The sequence below is a fragment of the Chaetodon trifascialis genome, chromosome 1, assembly GCF_039877785.1.
Source record: "Chaetodon trifascialis isolate fChaTrf1 chromosome 1, fChaTrf1.hap1, whole genome shotgun sequence".
Lineage (NCBI taxonomy): Eukaryota > Metazoa > Chordata > Actinopteri > Chaetodontiformes > Chaetodontidae > Chaetodon > Chaetodon trifascialis.
The window spans coordinates 14,222,102-14,243,390 of NC_092056.1; the positions used below are offsets into that span (position 1 = coordinate 14,222,102).

The 21,289-nt window shown below is 42.2% G+C and overlaps 2 protein-coding genes across 2 annotated transcripts; one reads left to right on the forward strand and one right to left on the reverse strand.

Moving 5' to 3' along the window:
* The first annotated feature begins 1,514 nt into the window (after positions 1-1,514).
* On the forward strand, positions 1,515-10,884 carry ctr9 (CTR9 homolog, Paf1/RNA polymerase II complex component). The gene is made up of 23 exons (XM_070966406.1): positions 1,515-1,666; positions 2,392-2,490; positions 2,575-2,814; positions 2,913-3,030; positions 3,114-3,203; positions 3,623-3,879; positions 3,973-4,080; positions 4,172-4,408; positions 4,548-4,766; positions 4,856-5,039; positions 5,129-5,217; positions 5,326-5,511; positions 7,048-7,135; positions 7,220-7,368; positions 7,458-7,574; positions 7,661-7,806; positions 7,906-7,977; positions 8,903-9,038; positions 9,175-9,330; positions 9,412-9,563; positions 9,651-9,738; positions 9,844-9,956; positions 10,056-10,884. The coding sequence occupies exons 1-23, from the start codon at positions 1,622-1,624 to the stop codon at positions 10,453-10,455; spliced, it is 3,489 nt and encodes a 1,162-aa protein (XP_070822507.1). The 5' UTR covers positions 1,515-1,621; the 3' UTR covers positions 10,456-10,884.
* Positions 10,885-11,791: 907 nt separating this feature from the next.
* eif4g2a (eukaryotic translation initiation factor 4, gamma 2a) lies at positions 11,792-20,155 on the reverse strand. Its single transcript, XM_070962114.1, has 21 exons — positions 19,970-20,155; positions 18,781-18,887; positions 18,603-18,659; positions 17,434-17,559; positions 17,176-17,278; positions 16,955-17,083; positions 16,788-16,854; positions 16,531-16,682; positions 16,225-16,335; positions 15,958-16,140; positions 15,692-15,830; positions 15,409-15,572; positions 15,216-15,323; positions 14,949-15,053; positions 14,752-14,856; positions 14,450-14,665; positions 14,103-14,361; positions 13,817-14,021; positions 13,483-13,691; positions 13,260-13,381; positions 11,792-12,904 (listed from the first exon to the last, which is right to left on the reverse strand). The coding sequence occupies exons 8-21, from the start codon at positions 16,612-16,614 to the stop codon at positions 12,839-12,841; spliced, it is 2,076 nt and encodes a 691-aa protein (XP_070818215.1). The 5' UTR covers positions 16,615-16,682; positions 16,788-16,854; positions 16,955-17,083; positions 17,176-17,278; positions 17,434-17,559; positions 18,603-18,659; positions 18,781-18,887; positions 19,970-20,155; the 3' UTR covers positions 11,792-12,838.
* Positions 20,156-21,289: the final 1,134 nt, after the last annotated feature.

The window sequence follows — 21,289 nt, forward strand, 5'->3', positions numbered from 1 at the left end:
TACTGTGTGATAGTGGAGGCCAACACCTCTCCTGAAAGACCAGGGAGACACAGGAACAATGAGTCACTTCTCATATAATGATTTTAATGTGTTTTGTTGAAATCAACATGAGCTTGCGCACCCGTGTTGCAGGTGTTGCACGCGTTATACATGATGTCAAGGAGTTCATATTCAGAGAATCCACTTGTGTCTTTATTGTCCTCATCCCCTGTCCCACCGCCGGGTGACTCCCACACTAAAATGTAACAATGGAAAAAATTTAAATTACATTCATTCACAGGAAGTGAAAGAAGTGAATATACTGTACATATTTGATACTTTGATAAAAGAATAAACTTCAAAACTCACCATCACCGCCATCAGACATTGTGCTTGTTGCTCCTGAGTCCCCCAGAGTGTCACGTTCCTACATGCCCTGATATTCTTCTAATAAACATCAAATACATCTTTACCTCCATTCATTATGTCTAGAGGCCAAAAATCCCAGGAGGAATAGAGATAAAAATTAAACCACACATCAATGAATATCTATGATGTGAAGTGAAACATCAATGATTTTAATAACTCCTCTCCAGATCTGACTGATTCTAATGCTAACATGTATGTAGTGGGATCTAATCAGAGGACTACATATCATATATTTTCTTAGTCATTCTGCAATCAGGGAGATACCAAATCTTTACTTCTAAAAATGTATTCTGCATCTGTTAAATATACCAGGATGACAGATTTCCATGAAATGTTTTACACAAAGGGATTATAAGGTACCTATTTTGTTTGTCTTATAGTTACATAGCCATCAAATACCATTTTAAAAAGAAAAACAAGTCATAAAAATACATTCTTACTTCTCAATCCGGGCCAGTTCCTCACATGGAGCTTTTCATTTTGTTATTTTTCTTGTCTTCCTCTGGTTCACTGTGATGGTAGCACAAGAAATCTTCAAGATGCTCTTATGCTTGTTTTCACTGCTTCACATCAAAACCAGCTGACATCCTCCAGCCCCCTCCTCCTCCATCACCCCCCACCTCATCCCACTGCTGCCAAAGTGCTGCCCTGCAGAGGTCTGTGACAATGATGCTGTTAATGGGTTTCAAATTAACATATCACATGCACATGTCTGTGAAGTATATTTTCCACAATTTGAATTTTGAATTCAGCTAATATAATGAGTGAATTTCATTTGGCTTTCTGTGTTTGGAGAATATGATATTCTAAATACTACTAGTACAACTAAAACTGATGATGTTTTCAATATTACCTAACTTTAATCAACTTATTTAGTTCTGTTTGCACATTACCAGCGAATCCTAATCGGTTTGCTGAAAACCCATTACATGTACTAAAAGCGATGCTGAATATCTATTTCCACGCAAATACTTTGTTCGTTGTTGCGATTCTGACTGTGAACAACCCTGTTTTCATCCAGGAGCATCGCATATTGAACTTCAGCAGGAACGCTTTCGGGATCCGTATTAATCTCTCCGGACAGAATTTCAGTTGCACCTACCGTTTGTTTGTTTCCTGCCGGAAGCATGAAGTAGCTACCCACAGTCAACGGGCTGGAGATTTTTATATTTTTGATAAATTTAACTTCAAGGGATTTTTTTCCTCAGTCAGGATGTCTCGGGGCTCTATCGAGATCCCTTTACGGGACACAGATGAGGTAAAACTCGTCTAATATGTAAAATTGTTTAATTGTGGATGTTTGACTAAGTGAACCTCGCTGTGCTACCAGCCGTGTATGCTAACTGTGGCTAGCATTAGCTAATGTTCTGTACAACACAATGGCGCATTTAATATAAAGTAGCGTCAGCGTTATAGTAAGTTTAGATATGTATGTCGACCCGAAACGTAAATTCAGTAATGTTTGGAGCAATAAGTATGAAGTACAAACGTTAGCAAACACTGTTAACTTAATCTTGTGATGTTTTCATTGAAGCCATCTGTGAGATAGATCTTTTTTCAATTAAAAAACTTAGTGAGATTAACTTCCGTTTCTTACTATGTCGGTCGTATTTTGAGCTACAACAGCAGCAGCAGCAGCAACAACAACAATCTTGACTCTCTACTCTTGACTCTATTTCATATTTAGCCTATCCTTGGTGAGTATTAGTTTTGGTTAATTTGGTGAATGTGCCGTACAAAACAAAGTACTTTAGTGTGTTTATGCAAAACTCATATAAAAGTCAAATAATACCATAAAGCAGTCATGCACTTTAATTGCAACACCACCCACAGTGATGCCTAATATACCCAGAGAAACTACAGGGAAAACCTCCACAGCAGAAATGCTATTGTAAAGACTTTGACGGCTGACATGTTGATATTGTCGAACATGGTCTTATCAGACATTGATGCTTTATGGCTTGAATAAATTGTATGTTGCAGGTTATCGAACTCGACTTTGACCAGCTGCCAGAAGGAGACGAGGTCATCAGTATCCTGAAACAGGAACATACACAGCTGCACATATGGATCGCTTTGGCGGTGAGTCGTTGGAGCTACAACAGATCAATTGCTGAATTTAGCCCATTTGTTCACTTCTAACAATTTGCACTCTGTCTTTTTCAGTTGGAGTACTACAAGCAAGGCAAAACAGAGGATTTTGTCAAGCTTTTAGAGGCTGCTCGCATTGATGGAAACCTCGACTACAGAGACCATGAGAAGGACCAGATGACCTGTCTGGACACACTGGCAGCTTACTATGTCCAGCAAGCACGGAAAGAGAAAAACAAAGATGCCAAGAAAGAGCTCATCACGCAGGCCACACTGCTCTACACTATGGCAGACAAGATCATCATGTATGATCAGGTAAGAAAAAAAGAGCGTGTGATGATAGGAGAAAAGTGCTATGGCTCCACTAATGTTGCACTATAAGTATAAACATAATTTGCTTTTGGCTTACTCAGAACCATTTGTTGGGAAGAGCCTGTTTCTGCCTGCTGGAAGGAGACAAGATGGACCAGGCCGATGCTCAGTTCCACTTTGTCCTCAATCAGTCCACCAACAACATCCCTGCTTTGCTTGGCAAGATTAACATGAAAATAAGATCTTGTTTGTGAACGCTGTTGTTGATTTACTGGAATAATGACATTGTTGTTTTTCAACAGGTAAGGCCTGCATCTCCTTCAATAAAAAGGATTACAGAGGAGCGCTGGCCTATTACAAAAAGGCTCTACGTACAAACCCTGGCTGCCCAGGTAAACATCCTCACAACAGAGCCCTGTATTACCACTGCAACATTTTTTCCATTTACCACCACTACTGGAGTCTGGTTGATACAAGATATCTGAGAATAAAAAGTCTGCCAATGATATATCTGTCAAAAGTTGTTTTAACGTTGAAATCTAAATTAAATTTTTAGGGCAATGATCCTTAAAATTCAATTCTAACAAAAATGCGGTATGTACTGAGGTGTGACATTTTACATCTAAACATGAACCTTTATGATCAAAAAGGGCAGAATGAAAATTAACAGTAAACAGTAAATTAATTTCCAGAAAACAAAACAAAAACCAGCATTGATGCCATGATAAGTAAATGTTGGCTGATATATCGGCTGGATCTCCTCCTACTGTTATTATTCTTCATCTTTCCTCTTCCTCGTTCGTGTGTCTAGCTGAGGTAAGGTTGGGCATGGGCCACTGTTTCGTCAAGCTCAACAAGCTGGAGAAGGCCCGTTTGGCTTTTGGTCGAGCCCTCGAGCTGAACTCAAAGTGTGTGGGAGCGCTCGTTGGTTTGGCGGTTTTGGAGCTCAACAACAAGGAGGCAGATTCCATCAAGAATGGAGTACAGCTTCTGTCGCGGGCCTACACCATCGACCCCAGCAACCCCATGGTGCTCAATCACCTCGCCAACCACTTTTTCTTCAAAAAGGTAGTCTAATCGTCATTGAAACACAGACACAAATCTAAACCAGAACATCATTCAACTGTTATTCACACCTGCTTGTGTCCGGTTTACTGACAGGATTACAGTAAAGTGCAGCATCTGGCCCTCCACGCCTTCCATAACACAGAGGTCGAGGCCATGCAGGCTGAGAGCTGCTACCAGTTAGCTCGCTCATTTCATGTGCAGGTAAGACCTAACTAATCCTGAGGCAGCGCCCTGTTTGTTTACTCTGTTATCACTGTAGATCTCTGATATCTGTGTTCTCCTCTTCCTTCAGGAGGACTACGACCAGGCGTTTCAGTATTACTACCAGGCCACTCAGTTTGCCTCGTCTACCTTTGTGTTGCCCTTCTTTGGCCTGGGACAGATGTATGTGTATCGAAGAGACAAAGAGAATGCAGCACAGTGCTTTGAAAAGGTTTTAAAGGCCTACCCCAACAACTACGAAACTATGAAAATTCTGGGGTCCCTGTATGCGACATCTGACGATCAGGAAAAGAGAGACATTGCCAAAGTATGAATCCTGCATGGATTATTTCATCACACGCTTTTAAGACATTTTCTGATCTGACTACACTCAAATATGTGTCATGAGTCATACACTGAATGAAATGAATCATTGTTGGAGACGTGTCACTGTCTTTGTTCCTCAGGGTCATCTGAAGAAGGTGACAGAGCAGTACCCAGATGATGTGGAGGCGTGGATTGAACTGGCTCAGATCCTGGAGCAGACCGACATTCAAGGAGCGCTGTCCGCATACGGCACAGCCACCCGCATCCTGCAGGAGAAGGTGCAGGCAGACGTGCCCCCTGAGATCCTCAACAACCTGGGGGCTCTTCACTTCAGGCTGGGCAACCTTGGAGAGGCCAAGGTAGAGGTTCACGATCATGAGCTGTGGAAAACACAGGAAGGCCTAGCATTAAAAACGGCTGGATTTCAAGGATCTCCTTTCTTCCACAGAAATACTTTCTTGCATCTCTCGAGCGGGCCAAAGCCGAGGGAGAGCACGATGAGCATTACTACAATGCCATTTCTGTCACCACCTCCTACAATCTGGCCCGCCTTTATGAGGCAATGTGTGAATTCCACGAAGCTGAGAAACTCTACAAAAACATCCTGAGAGAACATCCGAACTACGTGGACTGTAAGCGTGCAACATTACACGCTGAAAAGAGAGAGATCGAAAGACATGTTTATGTTCTGTGAAGAAATGCTTTAACTTTTGTCCTGCAGGTTATTTGCGCCTTGGAGCGATGGCTCGCGACAAAGGAAACTTCTACGAAGCTTCTGATTGGTTCAAAGAGGCTCTGCAGATTAATCAGGTACTTTGTCACCTGTTGCTGTGTGACTGTTAAAACACACAAATCTTTCAAATCTGATGTCACACCCTCTTCAACGTTATCTGATCTGGTATCTTCTGTCCGGTGCAGGATCACCCGGATGCCTGGTCCCTGATCGGGAACCTTCACTTGGCCAAACAGGAATGGGGACCGGGTCAAAAGAAGTTTGAGCGTATTCTGAAGCAGCCGTCCACACAGAACGACACCTACTCCATGCTGGCTCTGGGTAATGTGTGGCTGCAGACTCTGCACCAGCCCACCAGAGACCGAGAAAAGGTGCAGACAGATTTTTTTTTTTAATAAACTGAAAGAAAAGTAATTGAAATTTGAATTTAGCTGTTGCTAAATAATAGCAGCGATTCCCCTTGCAGTTGGTCAGTGGAAGTGGTCCAAACTTTAACTTCTACTAGATGCGCACTTGGTTGAGTAAAATCTGTGTCTGCCTGGTGATTATTAAATTACCTTCAGCCTACAAAGATGAAGATTGACTGTAGTTCCGATCGAACTAGTAGTCAGACTTCAGATAGACGTATAAATTCATTAGTTGCATGAAGCTCTGTAGTTCTTATGGATTAATTAACCATGAAATCTTGGTAAATTTTGATTTTTTTTCCCCAAACTAAAAAAACATGGCAGACCAAGCATCCTTATCAAACTAGTCCAGCAGAAAATGTTATGGAGAAATTCAACAGGTACAATGACATTTCAGCGAAGGGTGTAACAATATAAAAAAAGTAGTGCTGTCAAAAATATTGCGTTATTAACGCAAATCAATTTTATCGGCATCATTTTTTTAGCACAAGATTAACGCTATTTTGTGACCTAGTGAACTTGTAGTTTTTTATAAGCTGTGGCCACTGCTAGTAACGTAAGAAAAACTACAGGATCCGATTGTAAACCGGAAACAAAACAAGAGGCACGCCCCATGCATGTGTTTGGTCTTGCCTGCTCGCTCGCTGTAAAAGAGTAGGCTACCGGTTTGTGTGGATGTCAAGCACGAAACAGCAAAATGGATGCGAACGAGATTCTGAATGGAAAGTTTAGTCTCAAAAAGTTGCCAGATGGGTCGACTGACAAAACCAAAGCTATCTGTGTGTATTGTCGGTGTGAAGTGAATTATCACCATAGTACATCCAGTCTGAAATACCACTTGATGTCCAAACACACGGCGAATGCGAATTCTCCGCCGCCTCCTTGTCAAAACCAGGAGACAATGGATGGCTTTCGACAGAGGCATATGGATGCTATTATGCTCAAAGGAAAGTTAAGGAAGGAAAGTTTAAGCCATGGTTTAACTGCACTATAGCCTGAGTCCTAGTTTACCGATAATAGCAATAATGTGCACTTTGTAACTTTATCTTGTATCACCCTTTTTTGATCCCATAGAAAGGGCTGCCAAAGGGGCTTTTTTGTAACCAAGTATTTATTTTTTGTCATCTGTTTATTGACAGTGTTAAATTGTGTGAGATTTGATTCATTCAAATGTGAATGATTGCTCAAAGTGAGAATGTTAGTGTGAAATAAAACACTACACGTTGTTGTTTTCAATGAAAAACATTTTCACAAAGCAAGCCTATCCACTTTTCCATGTTGATGCGAGTATTAAAATGATAATTCAAGGGACATTTAGAATAGATAAAAATGTGTGATTAATTTGCAATTAATCACGAGTTAACTATGACATTCATGAGATTAATCGCAATTAAATATTTTATTTATTTCGATTGACAGCACTTAAAAAAGTCCAGCAGCAGTCATCCAGTAGGGAAATAGAGGTCCCCACAAGGAGTAAGAGTGTTTTTGTCTTAACAGGAAAAGAGACACCAGGATCGAGCCCTGGCGATATACAAACAAGTCCTGCGGAATGACTCCAAGAACCTCTACGCTGCCAATGGCATCGGTCTGTCGAGCTGCTTTATTATTGTTATTTGTATGATTCTACTGTATATGTACGAACTATTGAACATTAATGTCTTGTGTCCAGGTGCCGTCCTGGCCCACAAGGGCTACTTCAGAGAGGCTCGTGACGTGTTTGCGCAGGTGAGGGAGGCGACCGCAGACATCAGTGACGTCTGGCTAAATCTGGCTCACATCTATGTGGAACAGAAGCAGTACATCAGCGCCGTGCAGATGGTGAGGGCCTCGCTTGTGATGACCTCCAAATATTATTGTCTCTGTCGATGTTTTTTCTGTACAGTTGAGCATTTTCATCTGCTCCACAGTATGAGAACTGCCTGAAGAAATTTTACAAATATCAGAACACTGAGGTGCTGCTGTACCTTGCAAGAGCGCTCTTCAAATGCGGCAAGCTCCAGGAGTGCAAGCAGATGCTGCTGAAGGTGATGTGAAGCAGAAATGAAAGGCTTTTGTTTGATGCTGCAGTGTGAGTGGACTATAACTGTCCCTTTGTCGCGTGTTTGACCAGGCCAGACACGTGGCGCCCAGCGACACGGTGCTCATGTTCAATGTGGCCCTGGTGCTTCAGAGACTGGCCACTCTCGTGCTGAAAGACGAGAAGAGCAACCTGAAGGCTGTGCTCAGCGCTGTCAAAGAGCTTGAACTGGCTCACAGGTAGTGCTGTTAGACCTGATTCATGCTGCCTCCTCCCTGTCTGATCCTCTGGCTGCCTCTGTCTAATCCTGGAATTTCATCTTCCTCCTCCTCACACAGGTATTTCAGCTACCTCAGCAAGGCTGGAGACAAGATGAGGTTTGACCTCGCTCTTGCTGCGTCTGAGGCCAGGTCAGTCTGTGTCTATGTTCCTCACAGTGTCGTACACGCTGAGGGTTGTTGTTTGTTTTTAGCAGCTTTTCTTTATTGAGTTTTAGTAAGATACATTTTAACAAGATATACAATAGCCACATTAATGTGAAACCACCCTCTCCCTCTCTGAGGAAAAGAAAAACAAAATGCAAACAACATTACACAAGATAGCACTGAATGGAGTTCCACCAGCATTCCCCAGTGATATATTATGAATATATATCAAAGCCTACTCAAGTTCACAATTATCTGAGAATATAATAAAGGGACTCCAGACCTCATGAAATTGAGCTGATTTGTTTTTCATTGTGCATGTTAACCTTTCAAGGCTAAGGTGTGCAGACAGCTCTTTAAGGCAGCGACCAGCAGAAGGGCTTATTAAATCCTTCCGGCAGAGAGATCAAGCATCTCTCTTGTAATAGTCAGAAACTGATCATTTTCTTCTCTTTGCTGCTTACTGTACAATCCTCTGGCTGCAAATTAAGAGTACAAAGTTCAGGGCAATCAGGGACTGGATGAAAGGTGATTTGAGAGATACATTTAGTTTGTTTTTAACAGGTAAAAGAATTTATGAAAACTATAATTGCACTTGTGCTTTTTAATTGAAGCTGATTCCAGTTGTTCTACTCTCGCTGGCCTCGAACTGTATGTGGTGATATTTTACCACAAATACAGTTTGAGCTTTACAGATATGAACAGTTTTTCTTTCTTTTATCATACAGAGACTGAAAAAAATACAATTTTATCCTCAGCACTGGCTCTGCTTTAAAGCTAATATCAGCAGAAATTAATAGTTTCTCTCCATTTGATGACTGTGGCTTTTCATGGGGCTTGCGCTGGTGCTGTGTTCATTCACTGCAGGTTGTATTATAACTGGGGGCTTGGGTGTGTTGTGGGGTTGCAGGCAGTGCTCTGACCTGCTGAGTCAGGCTCAGTATCATGTGGCGAGAGCCAGAAAGCAGGATGAGGAGGAGAAGGAGCTTCGGGCCAAGCAAGAACAGGAGAGGGACATGCTGCGTCAGCAAATGCTCAAAGAACAGGTACTTGTGGTGCTCCCACCGCTTTTGGAACCCTAAAACATTTTGGCTGTAACTTCACCATCACTGGGTTTCATATTTAGTTACAGTAAAGTGTTTCTCATTAATTGGTCGGCTTGTCACCCTCAAACCTCCTTAGGAGGAAAAACGGAACAGAGAGGTGGAGGAACAGAAGAAACTCCTGGAGCAGAGAGCGCTGTATGTGGAGAAGACCAAGAACCTGCTGACCTTTGCAGAGGGATCAAAGGAAATGGCCAAAGAAAAGAAGAAGGGAAGCGGTGGAGGTGGAGGACGTGTGAGTATTAGCACCGATAGCAAACTCATCTGCAGCCTCTAAATGAATGCAGCGTGGATAACTTTTTTTTTCATCTCTAAGCGTAAGAAAGGAGGTGACATGGATGAGTTTGTCAATGATGACTCTGACGAGGACCTGCCGCTGAAGAAGAAGAAGAAGAGAAGGGGCGGCAGTGGCAGTGAGCGGGAGGAGGGCGAGGACGGGGAGAAGAAAGCACGCAAGAAGAGGAGGAAGTGAGGCTGCCGTGCTGTCGTGCTGTCGTTATTTTGACTGCTGAGTAAAGCACATAAAATACTGAGCGCAAATGTACTTCATTTCAGATCTGCTAGAGATGACAGTGATGATGAGGAAGGAGCATCACGACCCAAGAAGCAGCGTAAACCCAAAGAACGCAAGAGGGTTGAAAAGGTACTTTTGAGTTTTCTTTGCTCTTCTTCTGTCATGATTCATGTTCTCAAAGTCCCTTTTAAATATGCTTTCAGGCCTAATTTCTGTCATTTTTGTTACGTTAAGCCCCAACCTGAGCGCCTGCCACCGTCTCTCAAAGGAAAGATCAAGTCTAAGGCCATCATCTCTTCGTCTGAGTCTTCTTCAGATGAAGATGGGCTGAAAATAGCAGAGGACAGGTAAAAGCATTAACTATTGGCTGAGAATTCCCGCTGAAACAAGTGCTGAGTGGATGAGTAGATCATCAGAAACCTGATGTGTGCACTTTCTCCACACAGACACCAAAAAGACAGCGGGTCAGGATCCGATGACGAGGGCGGCCACACGAAGCGCATTGCATCCGACAGCGAGTCGGACGGAGGCAGGAACCTCTCCGGCAGCGAGGCAGGCAGCCCTCGGCGCTCTGCGGGCTCCGAGGATGACGACTCTGGCAGCGACCGTCCAGTGAAGAAGAGGAGGGTGCAGCGGCAGTCTGACTCGGAGCAGTCAGACAACGAGAGCAAGAGGAGTCGGTCAGGATCTGACGATGAGTCCCGACCCGGTTCGCCCGTTGCAGCATCCGACAGAGGCTCAGACCGAGCGTCTGAACCAGGATCAGACAACGAGGGCTCCCCGCGGCGCTCTGACAACGGCTCTGAACCTGAAGGCTCCAACAACGAGGACGATGACAGTGATTAAATCTTCCTCACAGACTCGTCCCACGTCTTACTGAGAAAACTCTCCATATCTGTATTTTTTTTTTTTTTTTTAAAGCAGGGATTTCTGTCCGTATATCTTGGAGGTAGTCTAGAGAAGTGTAGTTTTGTCTTGGCACAGCGTGTGTACGGTGTGTTCCTCATGTCACGTGGAAATGTTTTTTCACAGATGCTTTGTTTTGGTCAAGATGTTTTGTTAAAGAGATCAAAAGGTCTGAGGTGAATTAAAAGGTGTAAACACCTATTTTCTATCTTGGATGGTCGGACGAGACGCTGACCCAAAAATGGAAAGATGCCTCAATGAAATGTCAAATAAAAAGAGAACAAAGAAGTGTAAGATGCTCCTGTATCACACGAGTGTTGACCCAAAAGTAAAAAGCTGTCCACTTTAGAGACGTTTGCTCATAACGTGATTCTTTTGTGTCCATTCTTATACCTTTGGTTTAAATGCACAAAGTGTCATTAACTCTTAAGAAAAAGAAGAAGAATCGTACTTTTTATTATCACATCACACTACATGCTGCACACTACATGCTTCACGCGAAATTAATTCCTCCGCATTTGACCCATCCTGGTCGTCCTTCCTCCGCAGGCAGAGAGTTGGGTCCCCGGGCTGCCAGCTGACAGCCGACAGTGGCGCCCAACCACCCAACTCTCTTCGTCACCATTGGTCAAGTGGTGATCTTCTTGCATGTTTTTAGTGGTTTTTTTTTTTTTATGGAGGATACCCCAGGTGAACACGGGGAGAACATGCAAACTCCACACATAAAAGGCCCCTTTCCTCCCTTCCTTACCTTCTAGCTGTGAGGCGACAGTGTTACCACTTGTCCTAAAGTTAATATGTATTGATTGCTAAGATCACTCCATATAACAACAATATGGATTTTTCAACAATAGAATCAAGTTTTGGTGATGAAGTCATTTTCCTCCTAACCCAAAACTTTAAATTTACTTTGTCTTATATCTCAGTACTGACAGGATGTTATACAGTAATTTATAATTTCTGTTACCCAAAACAGCGACACAGTGGCACAGCAGGTAGCGCACGTGCCTCCCAGCAAGGAAGTTGCCAGTTTGATCCCCGGATAGTCGGGTATAGATCCAATGGATGGATGGATGTTACCCAAAACTTGAAATGAGCTCCATGTTCTGCAGCTATGTGAAGCAGCTTTTCTGTCACTGTCTGTCAAAAACCACCCTGCACATTGTGCTTCTTTTCTTGCTAAATAAATTTCAAAGATGTCTTAAGTTTTAAGACAGGCAAGTAAACATCATAAATTCAGGGGGGGAAAAAAAATCCTCAGGACAAAGAAATGTTGACTGTTAAACTTTATTCAAGGTTGATCTGTAGTTGTACACTCAACTTTCTGCACACACAACCTGACAGCGACAAAGTTTGAGTGTACACATACAGTGCATTCTTTATAATTTCATGAAGATAAAAAGACCATTTAAAAACTCGACAAACATGGCTAACCGATGTAAAATTTCCACACATGGTGGTGAACTGTAGCACAGGAAACTAAGCTTTGGCTGTCTCAATATTAACACCGAGACATTCAAGTATAGTCCGAGATACATTAGAGGTATATCCATATGAATTGATAAATTAAAAAGGCCACACAGATTCATTCCTAACAGCATAAAAGTTTTGTACATAAAAAAGTTCTTGATTCGTTAAACTTAACGTGGATAACCGAAATCACGCTGTGCAAACAAAACAGGCCATTGTTGTAAAACCAGAGAAAGAATTTTCAGACAAAATGGTCTGCATTCAAGCACAAGAAAACCATAACTATGGCAGCCAAAAACTGCAACTAAGGATTGTTTCAACAAATCAAGGAAAGTGTATCTTACTATTGCAACGACTCATGACGCTGAGCAAAGTGCATCTAAAAACTGATAAACAAATGTAGATAAAACAGTGAGAAAAGTCTCTTTGTGACAAGTCTTCTCTCTTTTGTAAACAGTTTTTAAAGTTAATAGTTATGGCAGCACTTGGTGACTCCTACCAGATGTAACAGGTGATAAAATGGGTCAGGCTTTGGTGCTGGGACAGTTTCTTGTACAATACTGCTTTCTGTTAAAGAAAACATAACCCGATATGATTGAAATGTAAAAAAACATCTGCTGTAGGACGTCAAAATGAAAATTAGGCATTACTACAATAAGATGGTGGTGATGCTGGCTTGATCTGGCAAAACATTTCGTGGTGGAACGAATTGTAACAGTGGTTGGAAAGAATAAACAAGAGGTGAGGGAGAGAGGGGGTTGAGAGGGAGATGGGCATATGAAGACAAAGGGAAAAAAAAAAGTTAAAACAATCTGTCATTGCATCCCAATAACACATGGCTTTGGCCTGTTCCTTAATAATCTTCACCATCTGACTCCTCTTCTTCTGCGGTCTCCAGCCAGGTCAGCCACTGGTTCACCTGCACCATAAGCACAAGATCTCTGTGAGGCCTAATTATTTATGATGAACTGAATCGTTGTACAACACATACATGGGGTCCAGATCTTTGGGCAGCTTTAGATAATGAGTACATTTACATGAACTTTAGTAGCATAGTTTTGAGTCTTGTCCTGGTTTTGATCTTAGGCATCAGAACAGTATCCAGGTTTCTGATCATCTCTGTGCATTTGTGTCTTGATTCCTCAAAATCTTAGCCACTAATTTCGCTACCAACAGATCAGTTTAAGTACTCCAGCTAGCACATCCACTTTACTGAGGTTGTAAACGAGTACAGACACCTGGGTTTGACTTATTAGCAATGTACATAAAATTACCTGAAATAATGCTTTCCCCTTCCCTGGATACTCTTGGGTTACATCTTCTTTCCATGAAAGGAAGGCTTCTTCTTCGATTATTTCCATATCATAAAAATTCACAAAGTAGCGCAGCAACATGCCTGGGAAAAGAGAATAACCATTAAGTGTGTGCACCAAAGTTCAACACCATCTTTAAGTTTGGCCTAAGCTGCTATACTGAACAACGTGTATGTGTGTGTACCTTTGGGGAAACCCTTGGCATTGCAGTGGACCTGCAGGGCATACATCGCACTGACTTGCAGGTCGATGCGATCGTGAAGGAACTTCTGCATCACTGGCTTGAAAGACAGCAGAAGCTGCTTCTCCTCATCCAGCTGCTCTTTACTGGGCGCTGCCAACTGCCCTTCGTCATCATCAGGGTTGATCTCATAAGCAATGTACTGCAGGAAACTGCCAGAGAAGAAGAAAATCAATAAAATGCATGAAGGGCAAAACATATGGTTTGAGGTTAGGCTGACCAGCAAAGCTGCACCAAAGACTGATTTCAGTATCAGAAACATTGTCCACTGCTGTACCTGGTCATGAGGATATTGACGAAGCCTTTATCAGTGTGGAGTTTAGGTGAGATGTTGTCTTTGATCCACTTGTAGATGGACTGTGGAGAGGGATCTACTTTGATCTGTTTCAGCAGCTCCTTTTCCAGTTTCATGAGTGGGAACAAGAAGCTGAGACCTTTGCCCTCCAGGATCTCCAGCATCCGGTCCTTATTCTGGTCGATTTCTGCAGAAGGATAAGAAAATACTTGTCAGAAGTAGCAAAAGACTGATACTGCACGTATGGTCAGAGTGGGTTTGGACATACCAGGTAGCATCTTCTGCATGTTGACCTTGCTCTGCTGGAACAGGTCAGCCAGCCAGTCACGGTCCTTCAGTTTGACCATCTGCTGCAGGCAGAGCAAGAACAGCGGGAAATGTGCCCCATTCTCCAGCTGATGCGCCAGATCTGCAATGCTGAGCAGGTCTGCAATGATTGCGCGTGCTGCAAACTGTGCCAGGTAGGACTTCACCAGTGGGACTTCTTCCTCAATCTTGTGGCTCTGGTCCAGAACAATCAAAAAGGCCTATCAAATAAAAACAGAACAGTTAGTGCTGAACAAGTGCTTCACATTCAGACAGTAAAACGATATACATGGAGGTTACAAGACTGACCTGCATCAAGTTGTCGCCAGTGGCAATGCCCTCGGTGCAGAGTGTATGGACGAGGCTGCTTGCATGCTCCCTGTCCTCATCTGAACGATCAAGGGAATAGACCATGATCTTATTCAGCATCTCGGACAGAAAGTGCTTTGGAGCCTTCATCTCCCTTGCTGCATTCATTGCCTCATCGATGTTCTTGCTGTTCAGATAATCCGCCACCAATGTCTCCTAAAAAAGGAAAGGACAGTCAGATACAGTATGACAGACACGGTGTGTATTGCGCATGAAGGAAGCACATGGTGAGGGAAACTTACCGTCATTTTGCACAACTCTTCCTTAGTAGGAGGAGCTTTTTTAGTAGACTTTGCTGGCTTTTCTTGAATTGGAGGAGGATTGATTTTCAGGCCAAGCTGTGGAGACTAAATAAAGACAGCCAAATGAATATATGCTCCCTGGAGCCTGGGATTACCATATCAGTTCAACAGATTTGTTTAAAATGTAAAAATGTTACCTGTCCAAGTGAAGAACCTTGGCCGGGAATCATAGTCATCGGCGGCTGTGACTTCAGCACTTGTTTTTTGTTCAAGATGAAGGACTGTGCTGGCCTCAGGCTGATCTAGAGGGATGAAGATTTAAAATTTATAACATCATTCCACACTCCTTGGTTGAAGACATTTAACATAACCGAATCAAGAATAAACAATAGGATCCATTTAAATGGAGCACACAAAGCTCAAGATGACAGACATAACTGGTTTATTAACTCAAGTGGCTGTACCTCATCAGCATTGACCTTCCCTTTCTTGCTGAAACGCGGAGCCATATCTTTTGACTGCATCTGCACCGAGTGATTCTGTTTGTGGCTGAAAACTGGCGAATTCTGCCCCTTTGAAAGAGATTTCAAAGATTTATAGTGAGGAGATTCACCCCATACAAAATACTGATTTGAACTGTAGATGTGCTGCACATACCTGGTTTGGTTTTATGAATGGTTTACTTCCTGCTTCATACTGAGGCTGGTGTGAACTGTTGCCATTTGCGACATGGCCATTGTAGTGTGGGTTTGTGCGATGACGTCCCATGGTAGGGGAATAATGGTCCTGAATGACTCCTGGACCTGTACCTATGCCACTTCCTACCCCAAACAAGACAACAAACATTGAAACTTTAAAAGAGTGGATCAAATCTTGCTTGTTCATAAAAATGGTAGTGTAACTCTCACTTAGTGACTGGGAGGAAAAAGCTGCAACATACCAGGCATTTGTCCAAACATATCAGCCAGCCCACCAAGAGTTTCCCTGTCAAACTTGATCCTTGTTGGGAGGAAGGAGTTTTCCATGAAGAAGTCATTCCTCATTGAATCAGTTGGAGGTGGAATAAAAACACCTAAATCCTGCAACATACAGTCAGAGTTAGGATACGTGTTGACCATGGACTACAAGATCTGTACACCAATATTGTTGAGCAGTTCAGTATTTTATACCATGCATTATTGCACGCAGTGGACAAGGTAAACTAACCTTTACTGCATCCTGCCGAACTTGGCTGATCGTCTTTGGTCCGTTGTCAACATGAGCTTTGCGAGGAACCCAGTTGTTGTCTCGCAGCTCTACCGTATTCTGCAGCAGGAAACGAATCCTAGCTGGCAGCTCCTTGTTGGTTGTTAAGGATCGCATGCGACCAAAGTACTGATCCATCAAAGACTGGAATGAGAATTTATTTGTTAGCAAATCAAAAAAAGGGAGTTTAAGACAGGACTGTTACTCGGCGGTTTACCACATGCTCACCTTAGCCTTATCATGATCGAGTTTAGGCCCCACGGTTTTCATTATCTGACAGAGGCATTCCAAATCTTCACCCATATCCTTAAGTTGGACTCTCTTCTTCTTATCCAAAAGCTAAAAAAGAAATGAAAAACAATCAGTAAAATCTGCTTCAAGTTCTTCCACAGGTGCTGTGGTGACTTTAGGACAGTAAACTGCCAGGATGCTTTCACACTGGCAGTTTAGTTCGATTTTGGGACCACACAGGTTAAGAAAACAAAAAAACTATGACTACACCCAACCATGTACATGTTACTCAACAGAACTTACTGTTTTGATGCACTTGTGAAGGATAGATTCGTGGATAAGGCTGAGTTTGCCGAGTTCCCCGATGAATTTGATGTTGCCCAGCATCTTGATCTTTGCAATGGCACGCTGCTCCTCCTCCTCAGAGGTGAGTGGGCTGTCATGTTTCTCAAAGACTACAGAGAGGGGAAAGAGAAAGTTGAAAATAAGGAACAACTAATGCAAGACATGACCAAATGCATTTCGAAACTCGACACATGTATCAAATGCAATTCACTTACTTTCAACATTTTTGGAGCGGTTCTCAAACTCATCTTGAAGCTTGGAAATAAGAAGCCTTCTGAAGGTCTGCAAAACAGAATTTGTTCAAAATCCAGACAGAAAAAACCAGAAAGAAGTAAAGCCAAACCATATTCTTGTGCCGATCACATATATATAAAAAACTTACACTAGACGCATTTTGTGTTGCTTGACTTTCTGCTGGGTCTTCAAAGTTTGGTGCATCTTCTGCCAAGCGTAGACATAGTTGAGCGTATAACTGGCTATACTTGGGCTCTTCAAGGGCTTTGTCAACAATCTTGAGTAAAAAGAAATAAAAAAACAAAACAAAACATCAGTTTTCACAGATTATAGGAATAACACATGAGCACAGTTGGAGAAAATACTCACCAACAAGATGATTCCTTTTAAGACAACTTTTGAATCTACACCCACATTGAGGAGCTCCAGGCATAGTTTGTCAAACCTCTCAGGAGTCAGCTTATTAAGTATGCTAATGAGGAGGAGGAAGGAGAAAGGTGTAAGACAATATAGCAACAACACCACCAATTCAACTCATCTCAAGGTCCTGGTATACACGTTAATACTTACAAGGATTTTTGATGATTTGTGTAACCAAAGTAAATTTAGATTAAAATGGAAACTTACCCTCTCACTTTCCTGAAGATTGCATCCTTTTGCCCTTTCTCGTGATAGGAGTTGGCATCTCGTCTAGTGCCTCGAGAAGGTACCCATCTCTGAACGCCAGAACCTGGGGGTTTCCCCAGGAACTCGCTGTAATGAACACAAACCACTGATAAGTGTACAAGACACAAATATATATTGGAAAAACACTACCTTATGACAGGTTTCTAGCATCAAGCCATGGCCATTGGGTAAGGCCCAGTCACCCCTAACAGCAATGCCACTAAACTAACACTTCAATCTCTAATCAAATCAGATTTTTTAAATCTCTAAGCAGGAGTGAGCATGGGGGAGAAAACCCAATTTTTCAGAGCTTGTAGTCACATTTCCAGCATGTAACACACCAGCTGTATTATTCTTTAGCAATCCTTCAGATATATGTGTCTTTATATATATTCTTTCATATACTCTCATGTTGTTTCATACATTTTTCACCAGTAAGTTTTGAACATTACACAACTTTTACCAGTATATGTTTAAGTTATTTGAGAAGAGCAGTTACAATAAAAACACCCCTCGACCTTACATGCTGCCAGAGACTAGAGGCTAAAGAAGCCACTTACTGGGCATTGAACTGACTCTTCTTGCAAACCCCCTCATATAAAGTCTATATCATGTCCGATTTAGGCAATGTGTGAATAGAGCAGATCACTATCAAGAAAAGAGCATTCATAGCTAGCGAGTGAGTGTGTTGATGGCGTTGCACAAGCGTGGCTGCTTTGTACTCTTTTCTGCCTGCCAGTATATTGCTTTCCACTCTTTTGAGATTGCATATACATCCAAATGCATGTAAGCACCGATAAACTATAATTTCAGATGGGTCCTCCTCCTGCGTGCTCTACCCAGGCTCCACCTCTAGCCTAAACCAACTAGTATTTCAAGTAGGTGAGAATACGTCTGACAATCCTGTTGTCTGCTACATGTTTGACAGAGCAACTGTGGACAATGTCAGTTCAGATGAGGAGATGATTAGAGGCCCCTCATTTCCCCAAGTGTGTTGACATAAAAGAACAATACACAAGGGGAATGCACTTAAAGCCAGTGTGCATTTAATAAGTAATAAAGACTAGTGTCTACGTGTTCAACGTGAAAGGAAAATGTTTAAAAAAAATAAGAGGAAAAAAAAAAATCACCTGTTGCCGACAGTCTTGGGATAGTGCTGAGGTGCACCCCCACCTCCTCCCCCTACACTGTGATACAAAAAAAAAAAAGAAAAAGATTTTAACTTAACATAAGGAAATGTGAGCCTAGGCCTTCATGTGAACTGCTGCTGGTTTTCAGTATAAATAGCTTGAGTGTGATATTTATTACCTGAAACGAGAAGGACCCCCTTGTGCAACGACACTCTCCACTTTGGCGGCTTGACAAAGAATATCTGAAAAGAATGATGTTCTGGGAATAGGGCAGGAAAGAGCGACCTGCAAGGACAGACACAGTAACACATTGACTGACAGCTAAGGGCTGTAAAATTGAAACAAACACGCATCGGAGGGTCATCAAGCACATTACAATCAAGCGATAATAATATCTGATATACACAATATCTGATATAGTAGGTTTCATCAACTGTGTAGAGATTCTAGCCAAATTGTTGAGCACATGAACGCCAACACGTGTCGTCCGCACAAGTGGATGTGAAACTAGGACAGTGTTAGCCTAGCACAGTAATGCTAGCATATTACGTTGCTAATGCTGTGTCGACTTACGTTTCCCAATCGTGTCTCAATTTCTCTCAGTCTGTCGTTTTCTGGGACTCCCAACCATAAATAAACGTTAAGTTACCCAAGATATCCTCGAATAGCCTAAACCTGACCCAAATCACAGAGGGCAGCGCTAATTTACAGGAAATGCTATACGAGATGTCGACACAAAACACGGATTAACGAACGTTTCACGAGCCCAGACATAATTATCCAGATCCAACGTAACGGCAATTTTAAACCGATACATTCTGAATAATATTAAATTACATGGCAAACAATTTGTCAGTGCAGCCGTAAATGTGTGAATCTTATATGCCCCAATTACCAGATTTACGTAAAAAAAAAAAAAAGAAAAAAAAAAAGCTTGAGTGCAAAACCTTTAGTCTATCAAGGTAACATACCTATTTTTTAAAAGTCAACCAATCTGTATGAATTCAGATATAAAGGACGTTGAGGTAGACCAAGAAAAAAAATCACATCAGCTGATTTTATGAGGTCTTTGTTCACACACCGGATGTCCACTCAGCGACATCTTGACGGGTTTTGTTCTGTAAGCCACCGGCAAGCTAACAGCTAACATGCTGTAAACAACCCTTGGGAACCAGTCCAGTTTTTCCTGAACATAATACCAGCTCGGCTACTCTTTTCTATGTCACCGACGACAGCTAACGCTAAACTTTAACGTCCACACATATGATCACATAATCAAACTTAAACTAAGTTCTTACCAGACCGGTCGGTTAAGTTGGAATGCTAGCTAACGTTAACCAGACAAGGAAAACGCCGACATATCTTACCTTTACAAAAGGGACGTCAGTGTAGTGGTTGTTTTGTCGACAAAGAGATAAAAATAAATAAAGAGAGTAAAAAACAGCTCAAAACGTCGTTTTAAAACCTTGAAGGTTTGGTAATATTGCTACAACAGTAGAAACACGACCGCTCGGCAGCTACCGGCTTCTGCGAAGGGAGAATGCTGACTGTCCACCTACGTCATGCGGAAGCCGCTTTTTGTACGAAGGCTGTCTCTGACGTTATCATCCCACCCTGGCAACGTCACGTGCACAAAAAACTCATGAACATTTCGCAATCCACTCTCCTCAGGACATTGTCAGGCACCCTGCCCAAAGGGTTTATTCTCACTTATCTGGACATGTGCACGGACAAGTCAAGGATTACTGACCGCCTGAGATGAACTGTGTATATAAACCTACAGTGTGTTTGGTTTTCTTGACACTTGATCTACTTTTGACTCTTGATGCTCTTGTGTCACTCACATTTCTTACAGGTGGATAAAGAGGAAACAGTGGGCGCTCATTTTCGGCAGGTAAAGAAATTTGACAACTTTACGAGAAGGTAATTCCAAATGTCCATGTGGTGTCTCTTAATACTGACTTCCCATCTCACGATTTTTATTATTCATCTCGTCAAAATTATGAGCTAGCGAGTCAGAAATGTGTCTCTCATAACTTTGACTTACTGTTTCATAAACTTTTAACTCATAATATTGACCTATCCACTCACAGTAGTGATTTTTCATTTTAAAACGTTTTACCTCATCATTTGGAGTCAAAATGATGAAATGAAATCGTATTATCCCCTGCTTTTGACTCATCTCATAATCTTTCCTCAGAACGAGGACTTGAATTTTCTGGTGGAAATGGTCTTCCATGGGAAAGAGACCTCCATCACAGCAAAACAAGATTGATTGGATTATAAATTCACCAGTGAAACTTTATTGATCGTTTCAGGGAAGCTCTATTTACTTGCCATCGTCTACAGGGATGTCCAAGCAAGAGTAAGCTACAGCACATGAACTCAGCAGCCAGCAGGGATTCAGTGTTTTTATTCAAGGATGCTACAGGCGAAGGATCGATGGCTGTTGACATAAGACCAAAAACTTTTCGGTCAAGAAAATCCACAGTCTGTAAGCCCAGTGCCCAAATATTTTATGCACCAGCTAGGAGTCACATTCTGAATCTACTGTGACACGCACGACCATGATTAATCACTTATATTTAGCTACTGAGTTTGCAGACTGATTTCACAGTCATGCCTCCTATTACTGCCCACCAGTGTGGGACAAGAGCAAGATATCTTGCCACGTACTGACTGCATTT

What these genes read in the sequence shown, in the direction of transcription:
- ctr9 (XM_070966406.1), top strand. Translation starts at nt 1,622, where the DNA reads ATGTCTCGGGGCTCTATCGAGATCCCTTTACGGGACACAGATGAG. An exon ending in TACAAACCCTGGCTGCCCAG is followed by an intron (nt 3,204 to 3,622) that starts GTAAACATCCTC and finishes TCGTGTGTCTAG; the next exon opens with CTGAGGTAAGGTTGGGCATG. An exon ending in CTCGCTCATTTCATGTGCAG is followed by an intron (nt 4,081 to 4,171) that starts GTAAGACCTAAC and finishes CTCTTCCTTCAG; the next exon opens with GAGGACTACGACCAGGCGTT.
- eif4g2a (XM_070962114.1), bottom strand. Translation starts at nt 16,614, where the DNA reads ATGCTGGGCAACATCAAATTCATCGGGGAACTCGGCAAACTCAGCCTT. An exon ending in TATGTTTGGACAAATGCCTG is followed by an intron (nt 15,573 to 15,691) that starts GTATGTTGCAGC and finishes TGTTTGGGGTAG; the next exon opens with GAAGTGGCATAGGTACAGGT. An exon ending in CTGGCGACAACTTGATGCAG is followed by an intron (nt 14,362 to 14,449) that starts GTCAGTCTTGTA and finishes TTTATTTGATAG; the next exon opens with GCCTTTTTGATTGTTCTGGA.